Source organism: Thecamonas trahens (genome assembly GCF_000142905.1).
Source record: "Thecamonas trahens ATCC 50062 unplaced genomic scaffold supercont1.18, whole genome shotgun sequence".
NCBI classification, from domain to species: domain Eukaryota; order Apusomonadida; family Apusomonadidae; genus Thecamonas; species Thecamonas trahens.
Window position 1 is genome coordinate 193,822 of NW_013657662.1, and position 17,521 is coordinate 211,342.

Genomic DNA, 17,521 nt, shown 5'->3' on the forward strand with positions numbered 1-17,521 from the left:
AGACGCCTCGCGCTCACGCTCGCGCTCTGGCCGCGTGCTCAAAAAGTCGTCGCGCCTCGATGGCGCCATCGACATTGATCTTGTCATCAAGGAAGTCGAGGGCCGCGACACTCTGCCCAAGCCGCGGAAGCGTAAGCGTTCGCGCGGCTCCACCTCCAGCTCGCCTGCCGTCCAATCGCCGATGGCATCTGGCGCGCCCACTCCCATCCCATCAGCCACAGCCTCTTTTGCTGTGCATGCACCGGCCGCGCCAGCTCAGGTCCCAGTCGCCACGGCAGCTACCGGCTCGGCCTTCACCGCCTCCGTCCAGCAGCACCCGCCCAAGAAGCACAAGCCGCTCAGCACTGTGCCGGCTCCCGCGTCACCGGTCATCAGTCCGCCCAACCCCAACCTCACCCCGGCAGCCATAAGGCGTGCACCCATCGCTGCCGCCGGCCCGAATGCCGCCGCCACCGCCGTCGCCGCTCCGCTGCCTGCCCCCGTGCCGGCACCACTTGCCTCTCCTGCGCTCGTGCCTGAGCCCCTCCAGCCCGCCACCCACACGTCGCCGCCACTCATGGTGCCCCAGCCGCTCCAGCCGCCGCCCGGCTCGGCCGTCCTGTAATCGCCTGCTCGCGCGCTGGCCAACATCCTCATCAAAGTACCAGTCGCGCGCTTGTCCATTCACCGGTGTTCCTGGGCCGACTGCCGACCCGTGTGCCGCCTTCCACGTGACCGGTCGACCCACCCCACCCCACCCCCACCCCCCCATCCCCTCCCCATGCAGCCGACACCATCCACCCCCCACCCATCCCTTCCCTCGCCGCTCACTCCGTCTACCCTCGCGGCGCCCTATGCCGCACCCGAGGCTCCCCCGGGCGCTGCCGTCGCCCTCCGTCCGGTCGCCGTGTTCTCTGCCGCCGCCGACCCCGACTCGGAGCCCGCCCCCCCCCACGCTGCCCTCTCACTGCCACAAACAGCATCGCCGGCAGAGTCGGACGATGACATGGTTCTGGATCTGGTGTGGGACGGGGACTCGCCCAGGGATCACGACGCGCTCTCGCCGCTGCTGGTGGTCGGCGACGGTTCGGCTGACGACGACGACGACGAGCTGACCGGCTTTGCGTCGCGCGGACGCAGCTCCCGGTCCCGACGTTGTCACCCCACCCGCTGCCTCTCCTCGCGCCGCGGCAAGGGCATAGCCTGCGCTGGCGCCGCGGTCCTTCTCCTCATCATCTACCTGATTCTAGTTGCAGTCCAACTGGCGTCGCTGGCACGGCTCGATGCATCGGTGTCCGGCCAGGTCCGCGCCGACCAGTGCAGCGATCCAGACGCCATCCCATTCGCGCTCGCGCTCACCCTCGACTCACCGTCTTGGTTTACTGCCAGCCTTGACGCCACCCGGGTCGACATCCGAGCCGCATCTTCGGGCACTGTCCTTGCCTCGGTCGCGCTCCCGCACACCACCATCCGCTACGGCCGCCACACCGCGCCACTCGCATCCAAACTCGCCTTTAATCACCAGGCACTACAACATGCCGCTGACTTGGCGTCGGTTCTGGCACGGCGTGCGTTCAATGCGTCCTACGCCGCTGCCCACACGCCGCCGAGCCTCATCCTCGACGCCAAGCTCACCATCCGTGCCCCGGCACTGCTCAGCATTCCGATATCGCACACTCTCCACCAAGCCGTCGTTCTCCAGCCACCGCCGCCGCCACCGTTGTCGCCCTCTGGCGCCGCCACCCAGCCACCGCCACCGCCCATGATCACCCTCACCGGTGCAGAGCTTGGTGAGAGCACTTTCTCGGCCCATTTTAAGCTGCATGCTCCGGCCACTATCCAGCTGACGGTGCTGACGCCGCCGCTGGACGTTGTCGTAGCGGCAGGCGGCGCAGATGGCACGGGCGGCCCGGACGACGCTCCCCAGCTTGTGGCCGTCCACGCTTCACCGACACGCTGGGGCGAGACAGCCAGCTTGCGCGGCCCGGCGCCGCTCCAGCTCGACCTAGAGGTCGCACGCACGCCATCAGCCGCGACAGCGCTCTCGCAGCTGCTCGCCGACGTACTCCAGCCATCAACCCACCGTGCGTATGCTCCGGCCCTGGCGCTGATCGGTGCCAATCCAGGAACGGACGCCCCGTGTCTCTTGCAGACGCTCCTCAACCGACTTCATCTCGACCTTCCCCAGTCGTCAGCCTTTGCACCGGAGCGCGACTGGCTCTCGCCTCTCATCAACGGCTCAGCGTTGGACCCATCTGTTGCTGACGGAACGACACACAACGCGCCGCTCGCCGGCAAGATTCTGGACGTTCTGATGGCAACCACCGACGGGTCAACGGTGGTTGTCCAGGCTCTGGTCAACGCTTCGGCCGTGACAGGCTCTTCCCTGGACGTCGGCATCATCGGAATGCCATCGTTCGAGGCCTCGCTCTACCTCACGCCAGGCGTTGACCTCCCGCCTACAGTCGTCGCTGACTTGCCGGGCGGATTGGCTGCGCCACTGGGCACACTCAGGCTCTCAGCAGTTGCGACTAACGAGTTGATTAGAGTCTCAGCAGCAGTTACCATCGACTCGATGCCGCTGCTTCAGGCTCTTGTGCTCCCTGCGCTCCCCCTGTGGGAGGTGGACGATGTGCCGCAGCATCTCTTCACCAACCCGCTCTTTGCCCTCCGCGAGTTTGCCGATAGCCCGGACGGCCGTCCGCTGTACGGACTCGGCGCCCGGCTGGTGCCGTCAGCATCGCCGCAGGCCTCGATCTGGTCGCGTCTCGCGACAGAGTTGCGCTTGGAGGGGCTTGCACCTTCGGCGACGTGGTTTGCCGAGCTTCCGCCGCCGCCACCGGGTGCACCGCCGCTGTTTGAGATTGCCTCGACGGTGGCGACCATTGACGGACCGCTGCTGAGCGGAACCGCAACATGCCGCCTCGCGATCCCGCACGTGCTCGATGGCGTGGTTGTTCGCGCCGCGCTCCCTCAGATGGACGCTGCAGTGGTGGCGACGTCGGATGAGAGCCTGGCACCGAGCCTGGCACCGGCGCTGCACGGCCGGTCTGACGCGGACGTGGTTGTACTCTCGACCGGACCGGTGTCTGTTCACGGCGCAGTTGACGTGGTTTCGTCGACGATGGCGGCGTCGGCGCTCTCGCAGTGGATGGGCGGCGGCATTGTGCCTGTCTTTGCACGAGTCGCCCACTCTGCCCCGGGTCATCTCCCATCTGTCTTCCACGCCCTCCTCTCGGGTATTCGGTGGCGATACACGTTGGGCAGCGCGAGCTCGCTGTACGAGCTGCGAAAGGTTTACGTGGCGCCGATTACGGACATTGCCATCGTGACACTCAAGCCACAGCTCTGGCTCGGCCTCGAGTGGTTGCATCTCTCGCTGACGGTGCCGGGTGTGACCGACCTTCCGGTCTGGCTGGTCGATGCCGATGCAGAGGTGGCGCAGATTGCGTGGTCGGCCTTCACCGTTGCGTCCGACGCAGTCAACACCATGGACATCTATGCGTTTGCCTCCAACGTACCGCTGCTTGGCGAAGCTGTGGCCAGCCTCGATCTCGAGGTCGTTGTCCGCCCGCCGCCGACCACTGCCGCCGACTCGTTTATCACCGCCCTGCTCGCCGGCGTGCGGGTGGACCCGGTCCAGTCCGGGAGCGGCGACGGGCTCGCATCCCTGGTCGACGACATTGTGTTTGCCGGCGCTGACCCTGCGAGTCCGGCATCATCGTTTGTAGTCACCTCGGGCCTCGTCCTTTCCAACAACGTGGTCGAGATGACTGTGCCACCGGTTGCGCTGCGCGTTGTCGCTAGCGGGGCGAGCGGCGGTGCACGCGGGACGCTGCTCACTCTTGCATCGGCGCCGATTGCGATCCAGACTGGGCAAGATAAGGTGAGCCTTATCGGGCGTGTGGCACCAACGCGTAACGCGACGCTTCTGCGCGAGCTCGGGAGCGAGGTGCTGAAGCTTGGCAACGGCGAGGCTGCTGCTGGGCTGACGGCCGAGGTTCAGTTTGGCGTCGACGCGCTCGGGGCCGAGTCGTCAAACCTGCTCGCTCGCATCCTGTCCGGCGCGTCGTTCAAGATGTACTGGAACGCGAGCGCGGTGAGCGGAGGAAGTAGCGGACTTGGACGCAATGTCAGCTTTGAGGTGGTAGCGTCGGACGTGGACTTTGTTCAGGCACGAATGCGAGTGCCTGTAGCGCTTCCGGCGGCACTGCCCGACGTGGAGCTTGGACTCCCGTCGATGGCGTTTCGGTACTCGGGGGCGTCGGTCGGCTCGGTGAGCCTCAGCACCAACGTGCTGCGTGGCGGCGGGCGGACAACGTTTGTGGAGATGGAGGGGGTAGTGAGCGCCGAGGCGTCGCGTGTGGCGCTGGAGGGTCTCATCAACAAGGCGACGGCCGGCAAGGACGACGTGGCGCTTGACGTCGACGTGGTGCTCGCACCAGGTACGCAGGCTCCGGCCGCGGCCGCGTTCACGGCCCACTATCCGTTTGTGTTTCCGGCACGGGCTTCGCTCGCCGGGGCGAGCGCGGTCGACGGCATGAACTCTGTGGTACAGTGCACGGAGCTGGTTGACCTCGACTTTGGGTACTTTGCGATCCTGGAGGGCAAGTGCGAGTTTACGGCGCGGGTGGCCATCTACATCCACAACCCATCGCCGTTGCGGGTGACGGTGAGCTCGCTGGCGTTTGATGTGTGGTACGACAACCCGCACGGGGTGTGCCTCGGCTCGATGTGCATCTACTCGCCGGCGTCGAACCTGTTCCTCACCCACGTCGACGATCCGTCGTCGGCGTCGAGTCCAGCCGAGCTGCCAACCGAGCTGGTACCCGGCGCGGTGGCGGTGACCGAGATGGTGCTGGCACCGTCGTCGGTGGAGATGTGCCTCCGCGTCGGCAACGAGTACGAGCGCAACGACCACCAGTTCCACATCCACGTCACCAACGGCGTCGGCGTGGTCCATGTCGAGAACATGGTTCTGCACCTCGCATTCGAGCTCCCCGACTACGTCGTTCGCAACGCGCCGTCGCCGCCGTGCACGGCGTAGGCCGGACTCTTCGTCTAGATCCAATAACACACCATGAACACAAACACATACACAACGACATTCGTATTTATCGTCTACGGACAGACTCCAGGCAACGCAACACGTGGCCCCGCCACTGCCCCAAGCAGCGCGCGATCGAGATCTCGCGGCACAGCAATTTGCTTGCCGGTGCCGCACCAGGCTCGAGTCGATCGTCGCAGCGAACACCGCCACGCCGAGCGTAACGTTGCTCACAGCTTGATCTTGAACGGCACAAACGTCGACTCTGCCACAACCTCAGCGGATGTGTCCAGAGCGGCGTCCAGCTCGGGCGCGACGTCGCGGACCCGGCGCGGCAGGATTGGGCGCGGGATCGGCTCACCAGAGCGCTTGCTAATGCGAATGCGCTTACCGGCCTCGTCGCGAGCCCACCCTGCACGGGTCGGCTTGCCATCGATGGGATCCAGCAGCGCAACGTTGGCGACCGGAACAGCGGCCGACTTGGTAAAGATGCCGCCGTCGAGTACCTCAGTCTTGCGCATGTGCTTCTTGACCAAGTTGAGCCCGTCCACAATGACCTTGTTCTTCTTGCGCAGCACCTTTTCCACCACGCCCTGCCGCCCGGCGTCCCTACCCGCCAGGATGACAACCTGTCCAGCCCATGGCCCCGCCGTCCCAAGACGTGTGCGGATGCGCGTGTGTGAGTTCTCGGCCCACCGCCACTTGCCCCACCGGCAGCCTGCGCCTCATAGAAGGAGGGCACTGTTCTCAGCCGTATTGTTCAAAGCCTCTTCAACCGCTTTGCGTCTGAAACTCTATTCTGATATTTTGAAATGGCTTCATCATCGACCAGTGCTCCCCTCTCCCTTGCCCCCACCGGGTCGGGTGGGTGGGTTGGCGCGTCATCCATCCCATCAAATGGGGAGATCAAACAAAAACCAATAGCCCCTCCCCCCCTCCCCGCCCCTGCCCCTGCCCCTGCCCTGCTCTCAACCACATACCGTGTCCCCCTTGACCACCTTCCATGAGGAGATGGCGTCCATGGCGGCGCGCACCACCCGCCGCTTCACCCGGAATGACATTTGCCGGGTGAGGGTGAGTGCAGTGTTGCCACGTTGGCACGGGTTGGACAAGTAGCTGTGCCGCCGCGACCGACCGACTCACCGACCAACCGACCGCCGCCGACTCACCGCCAGTGACTCACCGACTCACCGCCAGCGACTCAGCGACTCACCGCCACCGATCCACGGCTTGGCCCGCGAAGGTGCTTCTCCTGCCCCCCTTCCCTCCCTCCTCTTCCCCTCTACCTCTTCCCCTCTCCACCTCACTCGCCACAGACGTAGGCGCCATGGACACGGATGCGTTCTTGGCTGAGCTCCATGCCAACAAGTTTGCAAAGTGTATCAAGCGGCTGACGGCGGCTCTGCGCGGAGGGCCCGCCACGCCGCGGGCCGAGGCCGAGCTGCTCGCCAACCGGGCGGCGGCCAACTACGCGCTCGAGCTGCACAAGCGGGCGCTGAAGGATGCCGAGGCCGCCATCGCTGCCGATCCGGGCGTGCTGAGTGGGCATGTGTGGAAGGCGAAGGCGCTGGCGGCGCTCGGCCGCGCCGACGCCGCCCAAGCTGCTGCTGCTGCCGGCCTTGGCCACTACGGCGACCTCGCGCTGATGCACACGCTGGGCATGCTCGCCGAGGGCGACGGAGCGAGCGCAAAGCCTGCGAAGCCTGCACAGCCTGCGCTGTGTGCGGATCGCGGCAAAGCGCGTGGAGTGCGGCTGGCCGATGGCGTCGCCGCCGACCCCGAGTACGACGTGGTCCATGCGTCGGAGCAGGTGGCTCGCCGCGGGCTAGTCCAGATGGGCTCGGGCGATCCCGCGACCGACAAGGCCATTGCGCTCGGGTACCTAGCGGTCAACACCGGAAAGCTTGTCGAGGCCGTGACCCACTTTTCGCAGCTGCTCGACGACAATCCGTCGCTGGTGGCAGCGTATGTCGGCCGCGGGACGGCCATGGCCATGGGCGGCCAGCTCGAGGCTGCGGTCACCGACTTTACTGCCGCGCTTGCGGTCGATCCAACTTGTGCCGAGGCACACAAGCGGCGCGGCCAGTCATTGGCGGCACTAGACCGTCTTGACGAGGCGCTGGTCGACCTGACGGCCGCCGTCGACGGCTCGGACGACCCGGACGCCCGCCAGCAGCGTGGCGTGCTCTTGCACAAGATGCGCAACTACCGCCGAGCCCAAGTTGATCTCCGGGCGGCGCTCACTGCCAACAATGCCGATCCTGTGGCGTGGAACTTTCTCGGCCTCTGCCTCAACTCGATGGGCCAGTGCGCCAAGGCTGTGACGGCGTACACCCGCGCGCTCGATCTCGACCCGTCGTTTAAAGAGGCGCTGGTCAACCTCGGCTCTTCGTACCGCGAGCTGGCCAACTACAAGCTGGCCATGAAGCATTTCGACGCCGTCGTTGCGCTCGATCCGTGCTACCTCCACGGGCGCTACCTTCGCGGGCTCACCCGCTATGGCGCCGGCGAGCTCCGCGCCGCCATCACTGATCTAGCTGCCGCTGCAAGTCTGGATCCTAGCGCCAAGGATGCAACCAAGCTCCACGCCGTTGCACTCCACGCCCTCGGCCGCTACAGCGAGGCACTGGCAGCCTACAACGGCGTCCTCGCACACCACCCATCGGACCCGGCGTGGTACCAGCGCGAACTCCTCATCGCAGTCCTCCCGCACCTCGAGACGCCGCTCCGCACCTTTAGCCTCGACCGTGCCATGGACCCGTACTTTAAGGAGGGCTGGTGCAAGCGGCACTCGCCGGCGCTGCTACTCGAGTACACGCCGCTGCCGACGCCATCGGCCAAGACGCTTGCCGCCGCCAGCGTCGACCTCGACGCGCCGCTGGCGCCCGAGCTCGGACCAATGGTCGTCCTCGCCGACGCGCTCAGTGTTCGCCTCCAGTACCACGCACCGGGCTTTATGACCAATGCGCGACAGCACCGAATGGGTGGACTCGCCATTGTCGAGATGGCACAGGCAGCGGCTAGCCTTTGGGCAACGGGACCGATCTCGGTCGCCTCGACCGGCGCCTCGATCGGGTCGCACGCACACGCCTTTGGCTGGCGCGACTTTTATGACATCGCCGTCCGCTGGCGGCAGTTCTCCGAGCCGAACGATCCGGTCTGGTGGGTCGACCTTCTTGCGCCAGAGCAGTTTGCTGAGGGCTTTGGCTCGCAAACGCCGATGGTGAGCGGTCAGCTCGACGTAGTCCGATACCACCGTGTTGGCTACACACGCTCGTTTGCGCTGGTCAAGGCCCTCCTGCCGGAGCAGCTCGCGGACGAGGTGGCAATGCCGTCGGCGCGGGCAGCACTCGCAACCGCATCGACGCTCGACGAGGTGTACGCTGTTGTGGGCCATGACTTTTACGTCATCACGCCGTGCTACTCGTGCGCAGATCCTGGCGCGGCTCCGTACGAGGGCACCCGCCTCACGCTCCAGGCACACCCACCGGAGGGCTACGACTTTACCATCCGCACGCCATGCACGCCGTCGCGGTGGAAGCAGTTTGACGCCGAGCTGACGGCGGCGTGGGACGTCGTTGCTACCGCGGCCACCGCTCTGAAGGCCGACGACTCGGCGGAGACACGGCGCGCTTTTGTCGACGCCGCCCTCACCCTCACCTTTTACTGGTACAACTTTATGCCGCTCACCCGCGGATCGGCGATGTGCGGCCTGCTCGGCCTCCACGCGCTCCTTCTCTCGGTCGGCCTCGAGCTCGACGCACCCATTCCCGACAGCGTCCAGTTTGACTGGGAAGCCATCCTCACCCCGCGGCCAGCACCCTTTATTGCCACGCTCCGCGAGCTTTATGTCGACGACGCTCTGCGCAGCGTCGACCCAGCGCGCGACGTCTCGTGCCTCTCAACTGCCGTGGCCGACTCGGTCATCACCCTCGTCGACTTTATTCGGGTTGTCGCCGCCGCTGAAGTCTAGTCTGCTTAGTATTATTCGGCGGTGTCGGCGTCCTGCCGCGGATCGATCTCACCGGCAGCGACAAGGAGGTCGATAATGCCGTCGCGGCCGAGCCTATGTGCGCGCGCGATGGCGGTCGGGTTGTTGGCGGACGGGTCGACACCAGCCTCGAGCAGCACAGTCACAGACTCTGCAGCGTCACCCCAGATTGCATCATCAAGGATTCGAGGGCCGTCGGCGACAAGATCGATGGTGCCGGTGGCAAGCAGGTCGCGGAGAATGTCGACATTGCCAGCCTTTGCCGTGCTGCAGGCGGCGTCGGCGAGCATGGGGTTGGGCCCGGCGCGGCTGATCAAAAGCTGGACCACGTCGCGCTCGTTGACATATGCTGCCACAGCAATGGCCCGCCCTTCGCGCGCGTTGACGTCGACACTGTCGCTCTCCAGCAGCGCGTTGATGGCATCGACGTGGCCGAGCTCGGCGGCATAGTAGAGCGGCATAGAGTGCGAGAACGACGGATCGGCGCCTGCAGCCACGAGTTTTTTGACCAAATCGGCCCAGCCGCGAGCAGCAACGAGTGCGAGAACGATGTTGATGCCCGGGCCCGAGTAGCCGGCGTACTCGTCCTCGGGATCGGACTCGAGGTCGGGGATGTTGCTCATGGCGGCCGGACTGTCGGTCAGGTACGCGACCACGTCGCGGAGATTGGCAGCGGCGGCAATGGCTGGGAGCGAGTGAAAGTCAAAGTCAGAGGCGAACGCACGATCGAGAACCGTCCCGCGGCCTTCCTGCATAGCGAGCCAGGCAGCGCCGTGATCGTCGACAAACGGATTAATGTTGAGCGAGACGGCATCGGCGGCCATGCGATCAAGCAGCGTCATCCACGCCGCGTTGTCGGTTCCGGCGTCGGCCGCCCCAGAAAGTTCATGACCCGGACCGGCGTCCACACCTCGCTCGTGTCGCACTCGCTGGTATCCACCAAGCGAAGGACTCCGGTCCAGAGGCCTCGGGCGAGGCACGTGTCAAGTCCGGCAGTGGCATAAGCGAGCGACTTTGCAAACGCGTCCCCGAGGAGCTTGTTGTGGCAGGTCTTTGAGCACGAGGCGAGCGCAACGACGTCGACCGCATCAAGCACGCCACACTCGTACGCAATAAGGTGCCAGATCTCGACTGGAAGACGTTCCATGGTAGCAAGTGGACAAGGTAGTAGTCGCGTGTGTCAGTGAACGGCGGCAGCGGAGCTAGGAGAGGGGGCAACGGGGTAATTTCGCATTTGTGTGGTCAGAGTTGGGGGAGGGGGAGGGGGGTGGGGGGTGGGGGTGCGGACCGAAAAAATATGAAGTGGCGGCAAGCGAGCGGCTGTTGCAATCATGTTGCGGAGGAAAGTCAGGCGACATTGCTCGGGCAGAGAAGGGGTACCCCTCTGACGGCTGTGAGGCTTGGTGAGGATGAGCGGGAGCAATGGCAAGCCTACCAGGCTGCCGTGGCTTACACGGTCGGCGTACTCTGTGGGCCATGTGCTCAACGACCTCACTGCGGCGGTGTGGTTCTCGTACCTGGTGCGTCAAAGGTGGAGGGCGTGCGGGGGGTTGGGGGAGGCGGCTGCCGTGTGACCTACTAGACTGACCGGGCAGGGGAGGTGTGGCGAATGCGGACGACACGGGCACGCGGCGATGGACGGCGTGGTCGACGGTGTGGGGAGAACAGATTGTGTACTTTCAAAAGGTGCGGGAGATGTCTGCGTCACATGCAGGGATTCTGCTGTTTGTGGGCCAGGGCGTGGACGCCGCGATGACGCCGACGGTTGGCGTGCTGTCGGACAAGTTCACCTCGCTGCCGTACGGACAGCGCAAGTCGTGGCATCTGTTTGGCACCCTGTGTGTGGCGCTCTCGTTTCCTTTCATCCTCGGCTCGGACTTTCCGTTTGTCAAGCACTTTTCGACAAACGGGCAGCTGGGCTACTTTTCGGTCTTTATCGCCATCTTCCAGATCGGATGGGCGTCGACGCAGGTTGCGCATCTCTCGCTCATTCCGGAGCTGACATCGTCGTCGCGCGAGCGCGACTTTCTTAACTCTGCGCGCTACGCGTTTACCATTGTGGCCTCGGTTGCGGTCTTTGGACTGGCGTTTGGCCTGCTGCAGGCGTCGGCCGGACGTGATGTCGGGCCGTCCGACCTGTGGCACTTTGCTCTGCTCTCGTATCTGGTGGTGGCGACAGGGCTGGTGGCGGCGACGTACTTTCACGTGGGTGTGGCTGAGCCGAGCCACGAGGAGAAGCAGAAGGCTTGCGGCAAGTCGGAGAGCTGTAAGCGGGTCACGTGGTCGGATTGGTTCAAGCGGGCTCTCTTCTACCAGATTGGTGGTGTGTACATGTGCGCGCGTTTGGTGGTCAACATCTCGCAGGTCTACCTGCCGCTCTTTCTCCTCGACACGCTGCAGATGGACAAGACCAACATTGCAGTTGCGCCTCTGACGGTTTTTATTGCCGGCCTCCTCACGACCTCGCTTCAAAAGGTGGTGAACAACGCCATCGGACGGCGGATGACGCTCTTGTTGGGCATTTTGGTGGTACTGGGCACGTGCGTCGGCGCGCACTTTATCGACAAGTCGTCGCCGTACCTGGTTTACGGCGTGGTCATCGGCCTCGGCGTCGGCGGGACGACGATGCTGGTCACGGCGCTGGCCATGGAGGCCGACCTCATCGGCGACGATGTCGAGGGCTCAGCCTTTGTCTACGGCGCGCTCTCATTCCTGGACAAGCTCTCGAACGGCATTGCTGTCCTTGTCATCCAGTTTATGGCGCAGGCGCACACCAAGGCAACTCCCGACGGCGACAACGCCACATCAAAGGCTGCGTCGGCCGACGAGATAGACGAGGAGCTTGGTCCGTTCTACCGTACCATCATGGTGTATGTGCCGGGCGCAGCCGCGCTCTGGTGTCTCGCCTTTATGATCTCAACGTACTTTGGCGGCGGATATCACGAGTACTCGAAGCGCGAGGCCATGAAGGAGGCCAAGTCGCGGGCGTACAAGCCGCTGCTCGATGGTGGCGCTGATGGGCGTGACTCCCCGTCGGACCGCTACGCCGACGCCGACTCGCCGCGTGCCATCCAGAAGTATGGCGCGATCAACCCGGCCCTCGACGCCCAATACGACGCCCAGTACGGCGGCGCAGGCTACAACTCGATGCCGGCTTCCTACATGCGCGGCTCGGCGGGGCTTCCTGGTAACGCCTCGCCCGAGCCGTCACACATCTTCCTCTCGCACAAAACCCCTGCTGACGACGCCATCATGCGAACCTGGGACTCGTCGATGGGCGAGCCGCGTATCAACGCTGGCATCGACACTCCGAGCGCGTTTGGCATCAACTGAGCGTACCCGAGCCAAGCCGAGCCGAGCCGAACCGAGCGTGATACGTTGCTGCGCGATGACGGTCAGAAATAAAGTGATGTTGACATGTCAGCGTGTCGTGGCGTGTGTGTCGGCTGTGCGTTTTGCCACCTCCTGCGAACAGCAGCTTGTCGGAGCCGTACGATTCGCGATTCCGCACTCGGGCACTTGCCGCAGCCGACAAGTGAGCCGCACGACCAGGCCCGGCCACAAGGCGATCAGTCCACACAGCTCTCCCTTCCCCCCCCTCCCCCCTGGCCCCCCTACACCATGGCGGCGAGTCAGGCAGGCGGCGGGTGGCTGCTCGAGCTGCCGGACGAGGTGCTGCGGCAGGTGTTCAAGCTCTGCAGCCACCACGAGTTGTGCGCGCTGGCGCAGGTGTGCGTGGCATGGCACAGGTATCTGCGGACGCACCAAGGTGTGTGGCGGAGCATGGCGGCTGCCACATGGGGCCCACTCGGCTCGCGTGTCCGCGGCGCTCAGCGATGGGACAAAGTGTTCCGGGCGCAGTACGAGGTGGAGAAGCGATGGCGACGCGGCGATGCGTCGCAGCGGCTACTCTCGCGGCCGCCTTCGAAGAAGCGGTCGACGCGGGTGACAGGCGTGGCGCTCCATGGTTTAACAGTGCTAGCGACGGCATCGTCGGACGCATCGGTCCTCCAGATCTCGCTCGATGACGGCGAAGTGGTCAACACCTTTGTCGGCCACTCCAAGGCCGTAACCGGCTTTGACATGGCGGCATCGGAGCTGATCACCGCGTCGGCCGACAAGACGGTCCGGGTGTGGGACATGACGTCGGGTCTGGTCCGCTCGGTCTTTGCGCCAACTCGCAAGCCGCTCACGTGCGTCTCGGCCCACGGCGAGCGGGTGGCAGGCGGGACCAAGGATGGGCTTGTCCACATCTGGCGCCGGGTCGAGCGGTCGGCGGCGCAGCCCGAGTACTCGACGCACGCACTGAGTGGGCCGATCTCGTCGGTGCTCATGGCGTCGTCGCGCATGGTGGTGGCGGGAACAGCCAACGGTGAACTCTCGCTTTACACCTGCGCCGATGCGCTGGCCTGCCCGATCCGCTCGTTCTACACCGTGCCCGAAGAGGGTGCACCGGTCACCACCATCCGCTACTCCAAGTACCACGCCCGATTGGTAGTTGGCTCGGGAGCCGGGGTTGTGGCGCTCTACCATCCATCATCCGCCGAGCCCGAGTCGGTCCTTGCCGCGCACTCGGCCAAGGTTGTCGGCCTGCAGTGCAACGCACTCCGGCTCGTCACCTGGTCCGACGATGCCACTGTCGCCATCTGGGACTGGCGGGAGACCCGCAAGCCTGCATCGGTCTTTTCGCTCGACTACCCGGTCACTTCGGCTGCATTCGACGACCGCCACGCCACCCTGGTCATCGCCGGCTGCGGCCACGCCGCCATCGATGTCTTCGACTTTCGCGCTGCCTCGGACTCTGTTGACACGGCTGCCCTCCTCTCAGCCAACACCCTGGGCGACTTTACATGAGTCGAGTACACGAACCGAGCGCCCATCGCTCCACACAACACGCTCAGTAGCTTTACATGATTCCATAACCCATTCCTGCCAACCCTAACCCCAAGGCCCCGGACCACCGCTCCAAGCACAGCCGATGGCGCCTATTGCCTGTTCGGCTTGGTTTGTACTTCTCAACAGTGCGCGCCTCGTCTTGACAGCACCACCATCAGAAGACAAAGCCTCGCTTGCTCTTGCGCGAGGTGCGGCCTGCGCGGGAGCGGTTCTTGCGCGAGACAGCCTTACGCGCCGACGCCCGCCTTTTCTTCTTGTCCGCCGCGATGGCCGACTCGCCCTTGCGTGCGCCGTCCAGCTTGCCCATCGGCGTGGCACCAGCAGCCTCGCTCCCTGTCGCAGGCCCGGCACCGGCTGCCTTCTCGATGTCCATAGTCTCACCCTCGGCTGAACTCCGCCATACCCTCAACACCTCATGAGTCTCTCCCCTTTCCCTCTCCTCCCCCCCCCCCCCTCCCCGTCCGTGATCCCCTCCTCCCCGCTCCCCCGCTTCCCCTTCTCGTCTCACTCACTGCATATGCAACATAACACAGGCCATGTACACCGACGAGGGATTTTGTCATGCAGCTTCTGCAGCTTCTCCCGCTCGACCACCATCTGCTTCTTCCGTGCAACTGGCAAGCCCTCGCTCTCGCTCATTCTGTGGGGCGTGCACTTGCTTGCCATTGTGGCTGTCGCTATCGGATGGCGGACAAGACTCTCCATGCTGGTCCTCTGGATGTGCACTCTCTCGCTGCAGATCCGCAACGAGCTCTGCCTGCATTCGGGTGATGTGCTTCAGCGGTGCGTGATCCTCTTTGCCATGCTCATGCCGCTCGGCACCATCTGGTCTATTGACGCCGTCAACGCGCGGTTTGAAGCCGGCACGCCGGCCGAGTCGGCCGCACTGCTGCGGCGGCGGCTGAAGAGCCGCCGGCCCGATAGTGACGTGGCCAACGACAGCGGTATGCATGTCGGCAACGGTTCACCCCTGCACATGAACGGCGAAGCTGATGCCCGAGACGAGGCCATTGCGATCCTTGTCTCGCCGCACCAGGCCGACGTGGTGGACGCTCTGCCGCCGACCCGGACGATTGCCGACTTTACCACGCTTGCGTACATGTTTCAGATCTGCATCATGTACGTCTTTTCGGTCTACCACAAGTCTGGCCACGAGTGGACTGTCGACTACACAGCAACGTTCTACGCGCTTCAGCTCGACTTTTTCCGAAAGCCCATGGGTGACTTTCTGCTCATGATGCCCGACGCCTGGCTGCGGTTCTTCACTTGGGCCGTGTGGAAGTGGGAAAAGTACGGGCCGATGCTCTACTTTGTTCCGTTTGCCACCGGCCCGTGCCGGCTCCTCGGTGCCTTTGGCTTTGCCTTTATGCACTTTTCGTTTGGCCTTGCCATGCGCCTCGCCATGTTTACCTACATCACCATGGCGGCGCAGACCGCGTTCATTCCACCGATGTTCTGGGACGACATTGTATTTACGTTCCTTCGGCGCTTTTCAGCCTTTTCAACCCCGCTCACCATCGTCTACTCGCCGCGCAAGCCTTTGTATCGTTGGCTGGCGTGCGCGGCGCTCGAGCTGGGCCTTTTGCGAGGCGCCAAAATGGTGCGCGGCTCCGACGCGCCGTCCGCGCCTCGGCTGGCTGTCCGCGGTCCTACCGGCGATGAGGCGACCGGCCTGGACGCACTGACTGCCCTTGCACGCGCCTCACCGCTGCTGTGGTGGTACGGCTGGCTGCTGCGGTTCCGCCCGGTCAAGCTCCATGCGCGGCTGATGCTCTGGCTGGCGGGCGCAGCCGACCGGCTGCTCTGCTTTGAGCGGGCGTCGGTTGTAGTCGAGACGAGCGAGCGGAGTGGCAACGCGCTTGTCGCCGAGTCGCGCGACTTTACCTCGCTCGTTTTTTGGGCGTGGCGCAACATCTTTGCGCTCTTTTGCATCCTCTTCATCCTCCTCTGGTGCCTCGCCAACGTCAACGCGTACCGCGGCCTTCCCGCCGAGATCCACTGGATCGGACCGACTCTCCACATCGGGCAGATGTGGAGCATGTTCTCGCCCCACCCGCCAAAGTCGCAGTGGCACTTTGTCATCAAGGCCAACCTGACCGACGACACACAGGGCGACCTCTTTCCCAACGCCGGCTTATTCAAGTTTGAGACGCTCTCACCACTGACGTGGGAGCGACCCGACACACTTGTGGGCGACATCGGCAACCACCGTTGGTTCAAGATCTACGAGGCCTTTATCTGGGGCCAGGGGTATTCGGACGTGCCAGCGCTTCGGCTCGGCTACGGGCGGTACATCTGTCGCGAGTGGAACGCCCGCCACACGGGCGGCTCACGCTTGTGGATGTTCGAGTGGTGGATCATCCACGCCTTTGTCCACGAGGACGGGACCCGAACCTTTGCCGGTAAGGACGTGCTCTGGGAGCATCACTGTTACGACACCAAGCCGACTGACTGAGCCCAAGTATGCACGCATCGCTGGCTTGGCATCTACTGGCATTTACCCGAGCTACCTTGTACCTCACAGCTTAAAGTCGTCCAGCTTGCGCATGAGCGGGTACGGATGGTTGGCATCCGGGTCGTTGGGGTCGACCCACTCCTCGTTGCGCGACTCGGCGAGCCACTTGTGAAAAGCGAGCATGCCGTCCTGCACCAGCGGGGCAAGGGCTTCGCGATCAAGGATCCGGCCGTCGGGAGTCATCACAATGACCGTCGGAATGTCCGAGATCTCGCCCACACGCTGGAAGATCGTCGGCCGCTGCGAGTACTCGGCGGCGAGCCAGTCCATCCCGGCCTTGGACATGTACTTGAGCATGTCGTCGGCGGACTGATCCACCGAGAGCATGACCACCTCGACAGGCATCCGCTCCTCGATCGCTTGATTGTACAGCTTGGTCAGCAGAGGCGTAAACGTGTGGCACGGCGGGCACCACCCGGCGGCAATGTACAGCACAATCACCTCCTTGTCGGCCGTCACCCGGAAGCCCGGCGTTCCCGACGCGTCGACCAGGTCCACCCCGTCGAAGAACGGCACGTTCTGCGCCCCACGCTCAGCCTTCTTACGGTGCCTGCACCCCCACCCCACACCCCCGTTGCCCACACCCTCCACAGCTCATGAGCTCCATCCCATGCATCCCTTCCCCGCATGCTCCTCCCCCCCTCCCCTCCCCCCCTCCCCATCCGGGATCCTCCCTCCCTCCCTCCCTCCCCTCCGCTGCCCCCCCCCCCACCCGCCCTCTCCCCCCCCACCCACCCACTCTGACACGTACGACTTCATGATGTACTTGCGGCGCTTCACGGCGTTGACAGCCTCGCGGCGCTCGGCCTGGGCCGCCTTCCACAGGTAGAACGCGCCGGCAACCAGGACGGCGCCTGCCGCGCCCGCAGCCTTGGCCACGTTCCACAGCAGCGACGACGACGGCGCTGCAGCGTCACCACTGGCTCCGGCCACAGGGCCAGCTCCGCTCGTCTGGCCTCCCGCAGCACCGGTAGTCGTGGCAATGGCTCCAGAGACAGCGTCCGTCATGTCGATGAGGAGCACAGTCGAGTGTGGCCGAGTCAGCTGCAACTCGCCATAGGCGACGCCAGCACACGTCACTTTACCGTCTTCC

The 17,521-nt window shown here is 64.7% G+C and overlaps 10 protein-coding genes across 10 annotated transcripts in view; 6 read left to right on the forward strand and 4 right to left on the reverse strand.

Annotated features, from left to right (window-relative positions):
- Window positions 1-604, forward strand: part of AMSG_11808 (uncharacterized protein) — a gene marked incomplete at both ends in the record, with an annotated part of 2,551 nt that extends 1,947 nt beyond the window's left edge. Inside the window, one exon of the mRNA XM_013903451.1 lies at window positions 47-604. Within this exon, the coding sequence (XP_013758905.1) occupies window positions 47-604 (558 nt within the window). The remainder of the gene's footprint in view (window positions 1-46) is intronic.
- Window positions 605-960: 356 nt separating this feature from the next.
- AMSG_04411 (uncharacterized protein) lies at window positions 961-5,078 on the forward strand. The gene has a single exon (XM_013903297.1). It carries the CDS (start codon window positions 986-988, stop codon window positions 5,024-5,026), a length of 4,041 nt encoding a protein of 1,346 aa, XP_013758751.1. The 5' UTR covers window positions 961-985; the 3' UTR covers window positions 5,027-5,078.
- On the reverse strand, window positions 5,075-6,087 carry AMSG_04412 (39S ribosomal protein L24; the record flags this gene model as incomplete). Its single annotated transcript, XM_013903298.1, has 2 exons — window positions 5,075-5,655; window positions 6,007-6,087. 2 exons carry the CDS (start codon window positions 6,085-6,087, stop codon window positions 5,257-5,259), a joined length of 480 nt encoding a protein of 159 aa, XP_013758752.1. The 3' UTR covers window positions 5,075-5,256.
- Window positions 6,088-6,353: 266 nt separating this feature from the next.
- On the forward strand, window positions 6,354-8,999 carry AMSG_04413 (TPR repeat protein; the record flags this gene model as incomplete). Its single annotated transcript, XM_013903299.1, has 1 exon — window positions 6,354-8,999. The coding sequence occupies one exon, from the start codon at window positions 6,354-6,356 to the stop codon at window positions 8,997-8,999; it is 2,646 nt and encodes an 881-aa protein (XP_013758753.1).
- Window positions 9,000-9,047: 48 nt separating this feature from the next.
- AMSG_04414 (uncharacterized protein) lies at window positions 9,048-10,164 on the reverse strand (the record flags this gene model as incomplete). Its single annotated transcript, XM_013903300.1, has 3 exons — window positions 9,048-9,092; window positions 9,140-9,931; window positions 9,958-10,164. 3 exons carry the CDS (start codon window positions 10,162-10,164, stop codon window positions 9,048-9,050), a joined length of 1,044 nt encoding a protein of 347 aa, XP_013758754.1.
- A 248-nt stretch (window positions 10,165-10,412) lies between these two features.
- On the forward strand, window positions 10,413-12,435 carry AMSG_04415 (glycoside-Pentoside-Hexuronide :Cation Symporter family). Its single transcript, XM_013903301.1, has 2 exons — window positions 10,413-10,537; window positions 10,686-12,435. Exons 1-2 carry the CDS (start codon window positions 10,427-10,429, stop codon window positions 12,348-12,350), a joined length of 1,776 nt encoding a protein of 591 aa, XP_013758755.1. The 5' UTR covers window positions 10,413-10,426; the 3' UTR covers window positions 12,351-12,435.
- A 203-nt stretch (window positions 12,436-12,638) lies between these two features.
- On the forward strand, window positions 12,639-14,049 carry AMSG_04416 (uncharacterized protein; the record flags this gene model as incomplete). Its single annotated transcript, XM_013903302.1, has 1 exon — window positions 12,639-14,049. One exon carries the CDS (start codon window positions 12,639-12,641, stop codon window positions 13,869-13,871), a length of 1,233 nt encoding a protein of 410 aa, XP_013758756.1. The 3' UTR covers window positions 13,872-14,049.
- An 18-nt stretch (window positions 14,050-14,067) lies between these two features.
- Window positions 14,068-14,552, reverse strand: AMSG_04417 (uncharacterized protein; the record flags this gene model as incomplete). The annotated part of the gene is made up of 2 exons (XM_013903303.1): window positions 14,068-14,300; window positions 14,462-14,552. The coding sequence occupies 2 exons, from the start codon at window positions 14,550-14,552 to the stop codon at window positions 14,068-14,070; spliced, it is 324 nt and encodes a 107-aa protein (XP_013758757.1).
- AMSG_04418 (HTTM domain-containing protein) lies at window positions 14,524-16,460 on the forward strand. The gene has a single exon (XM_013903304.1). It carries the CDS (start codon window positions 14,617-14,619, stop codon window positions 16,366-16,368), a length of 1,752 nt encoding a protein of 583 aa, XP_013758758.1. The 5' UTR covers window positions 14,524-14,616; the 3' UTR covers window positions 16,369-16,460.
- Window positions 16,394-17,454, reverse strand: AMSG_04419 (thioredoxion). The gene is made up of 2 exons (XM_013903305.1): window positions 17,180-17,454; window positions 16,394-16,978 (listed from the first exon to the last, which is right to left on the reverse strand). The coding sequence occupies exons 1-2, from the start codon at window positions 17,434-17,436 to the stop codon at window positions 16,432-16,434; spliced, it is 804 nt and encodes a 267-aa protein (XP_013758759.1). The 5' UTR covers window positions 17,437-17,454; the 3' UTR covers window positions 16,394-16,431.
- Between the last annotated feature and the right edge of the window lie 67 nt (window positions 17,455-17,521).

Excerpts from the sequence above, each read along its gene's own strand:
- AMSG_04418 (XM_013903304.1), top strand. The coding sequence starts at position 14,617 with ATGCTGGTCCTCTGGATGTGCACTCTCTCGCTGCAGATCCGCAACGAG.
- AMSG_04411 (XM_013903297.1), top strand. The coding sequence starts at position 986 with ATGGTTCTGGATCTGGTGTGGGACGGGGACTCGCCCAGGGATCACGAC.
- AMSG_04419 (XM_013903305.1), bottom strand. The coding sequence starts at position 17,436 with ATGACGGACGCTGTCTCTGGAGCCATTGCCACGACTACCGGTGCTGCG. Across the intron at positions 16,979-17,179 it reads CGCAAGTACATCATGAAGTC|GCACCGTAAGAAGGCTGAGC; the intron begins GTACGTGTCAGA and ends GTGGGGGTGCAG.
- AMSG_04415 (XM_013903301.1), top strand. The coding sequence starts at position 10,427 with ATGAGCGGGAGCAATGGCAAGCCTACCAGGCTGCCGTGGCTTACACGG. Across the intron at positions 10,538-10,685 it reads CGGTGTGGTTCTCGTACCTG|ATTGTGTACTTTCAAAAGGT; the intron begins GTGCGTCAAAGG and ends TGGGGAGAACAG.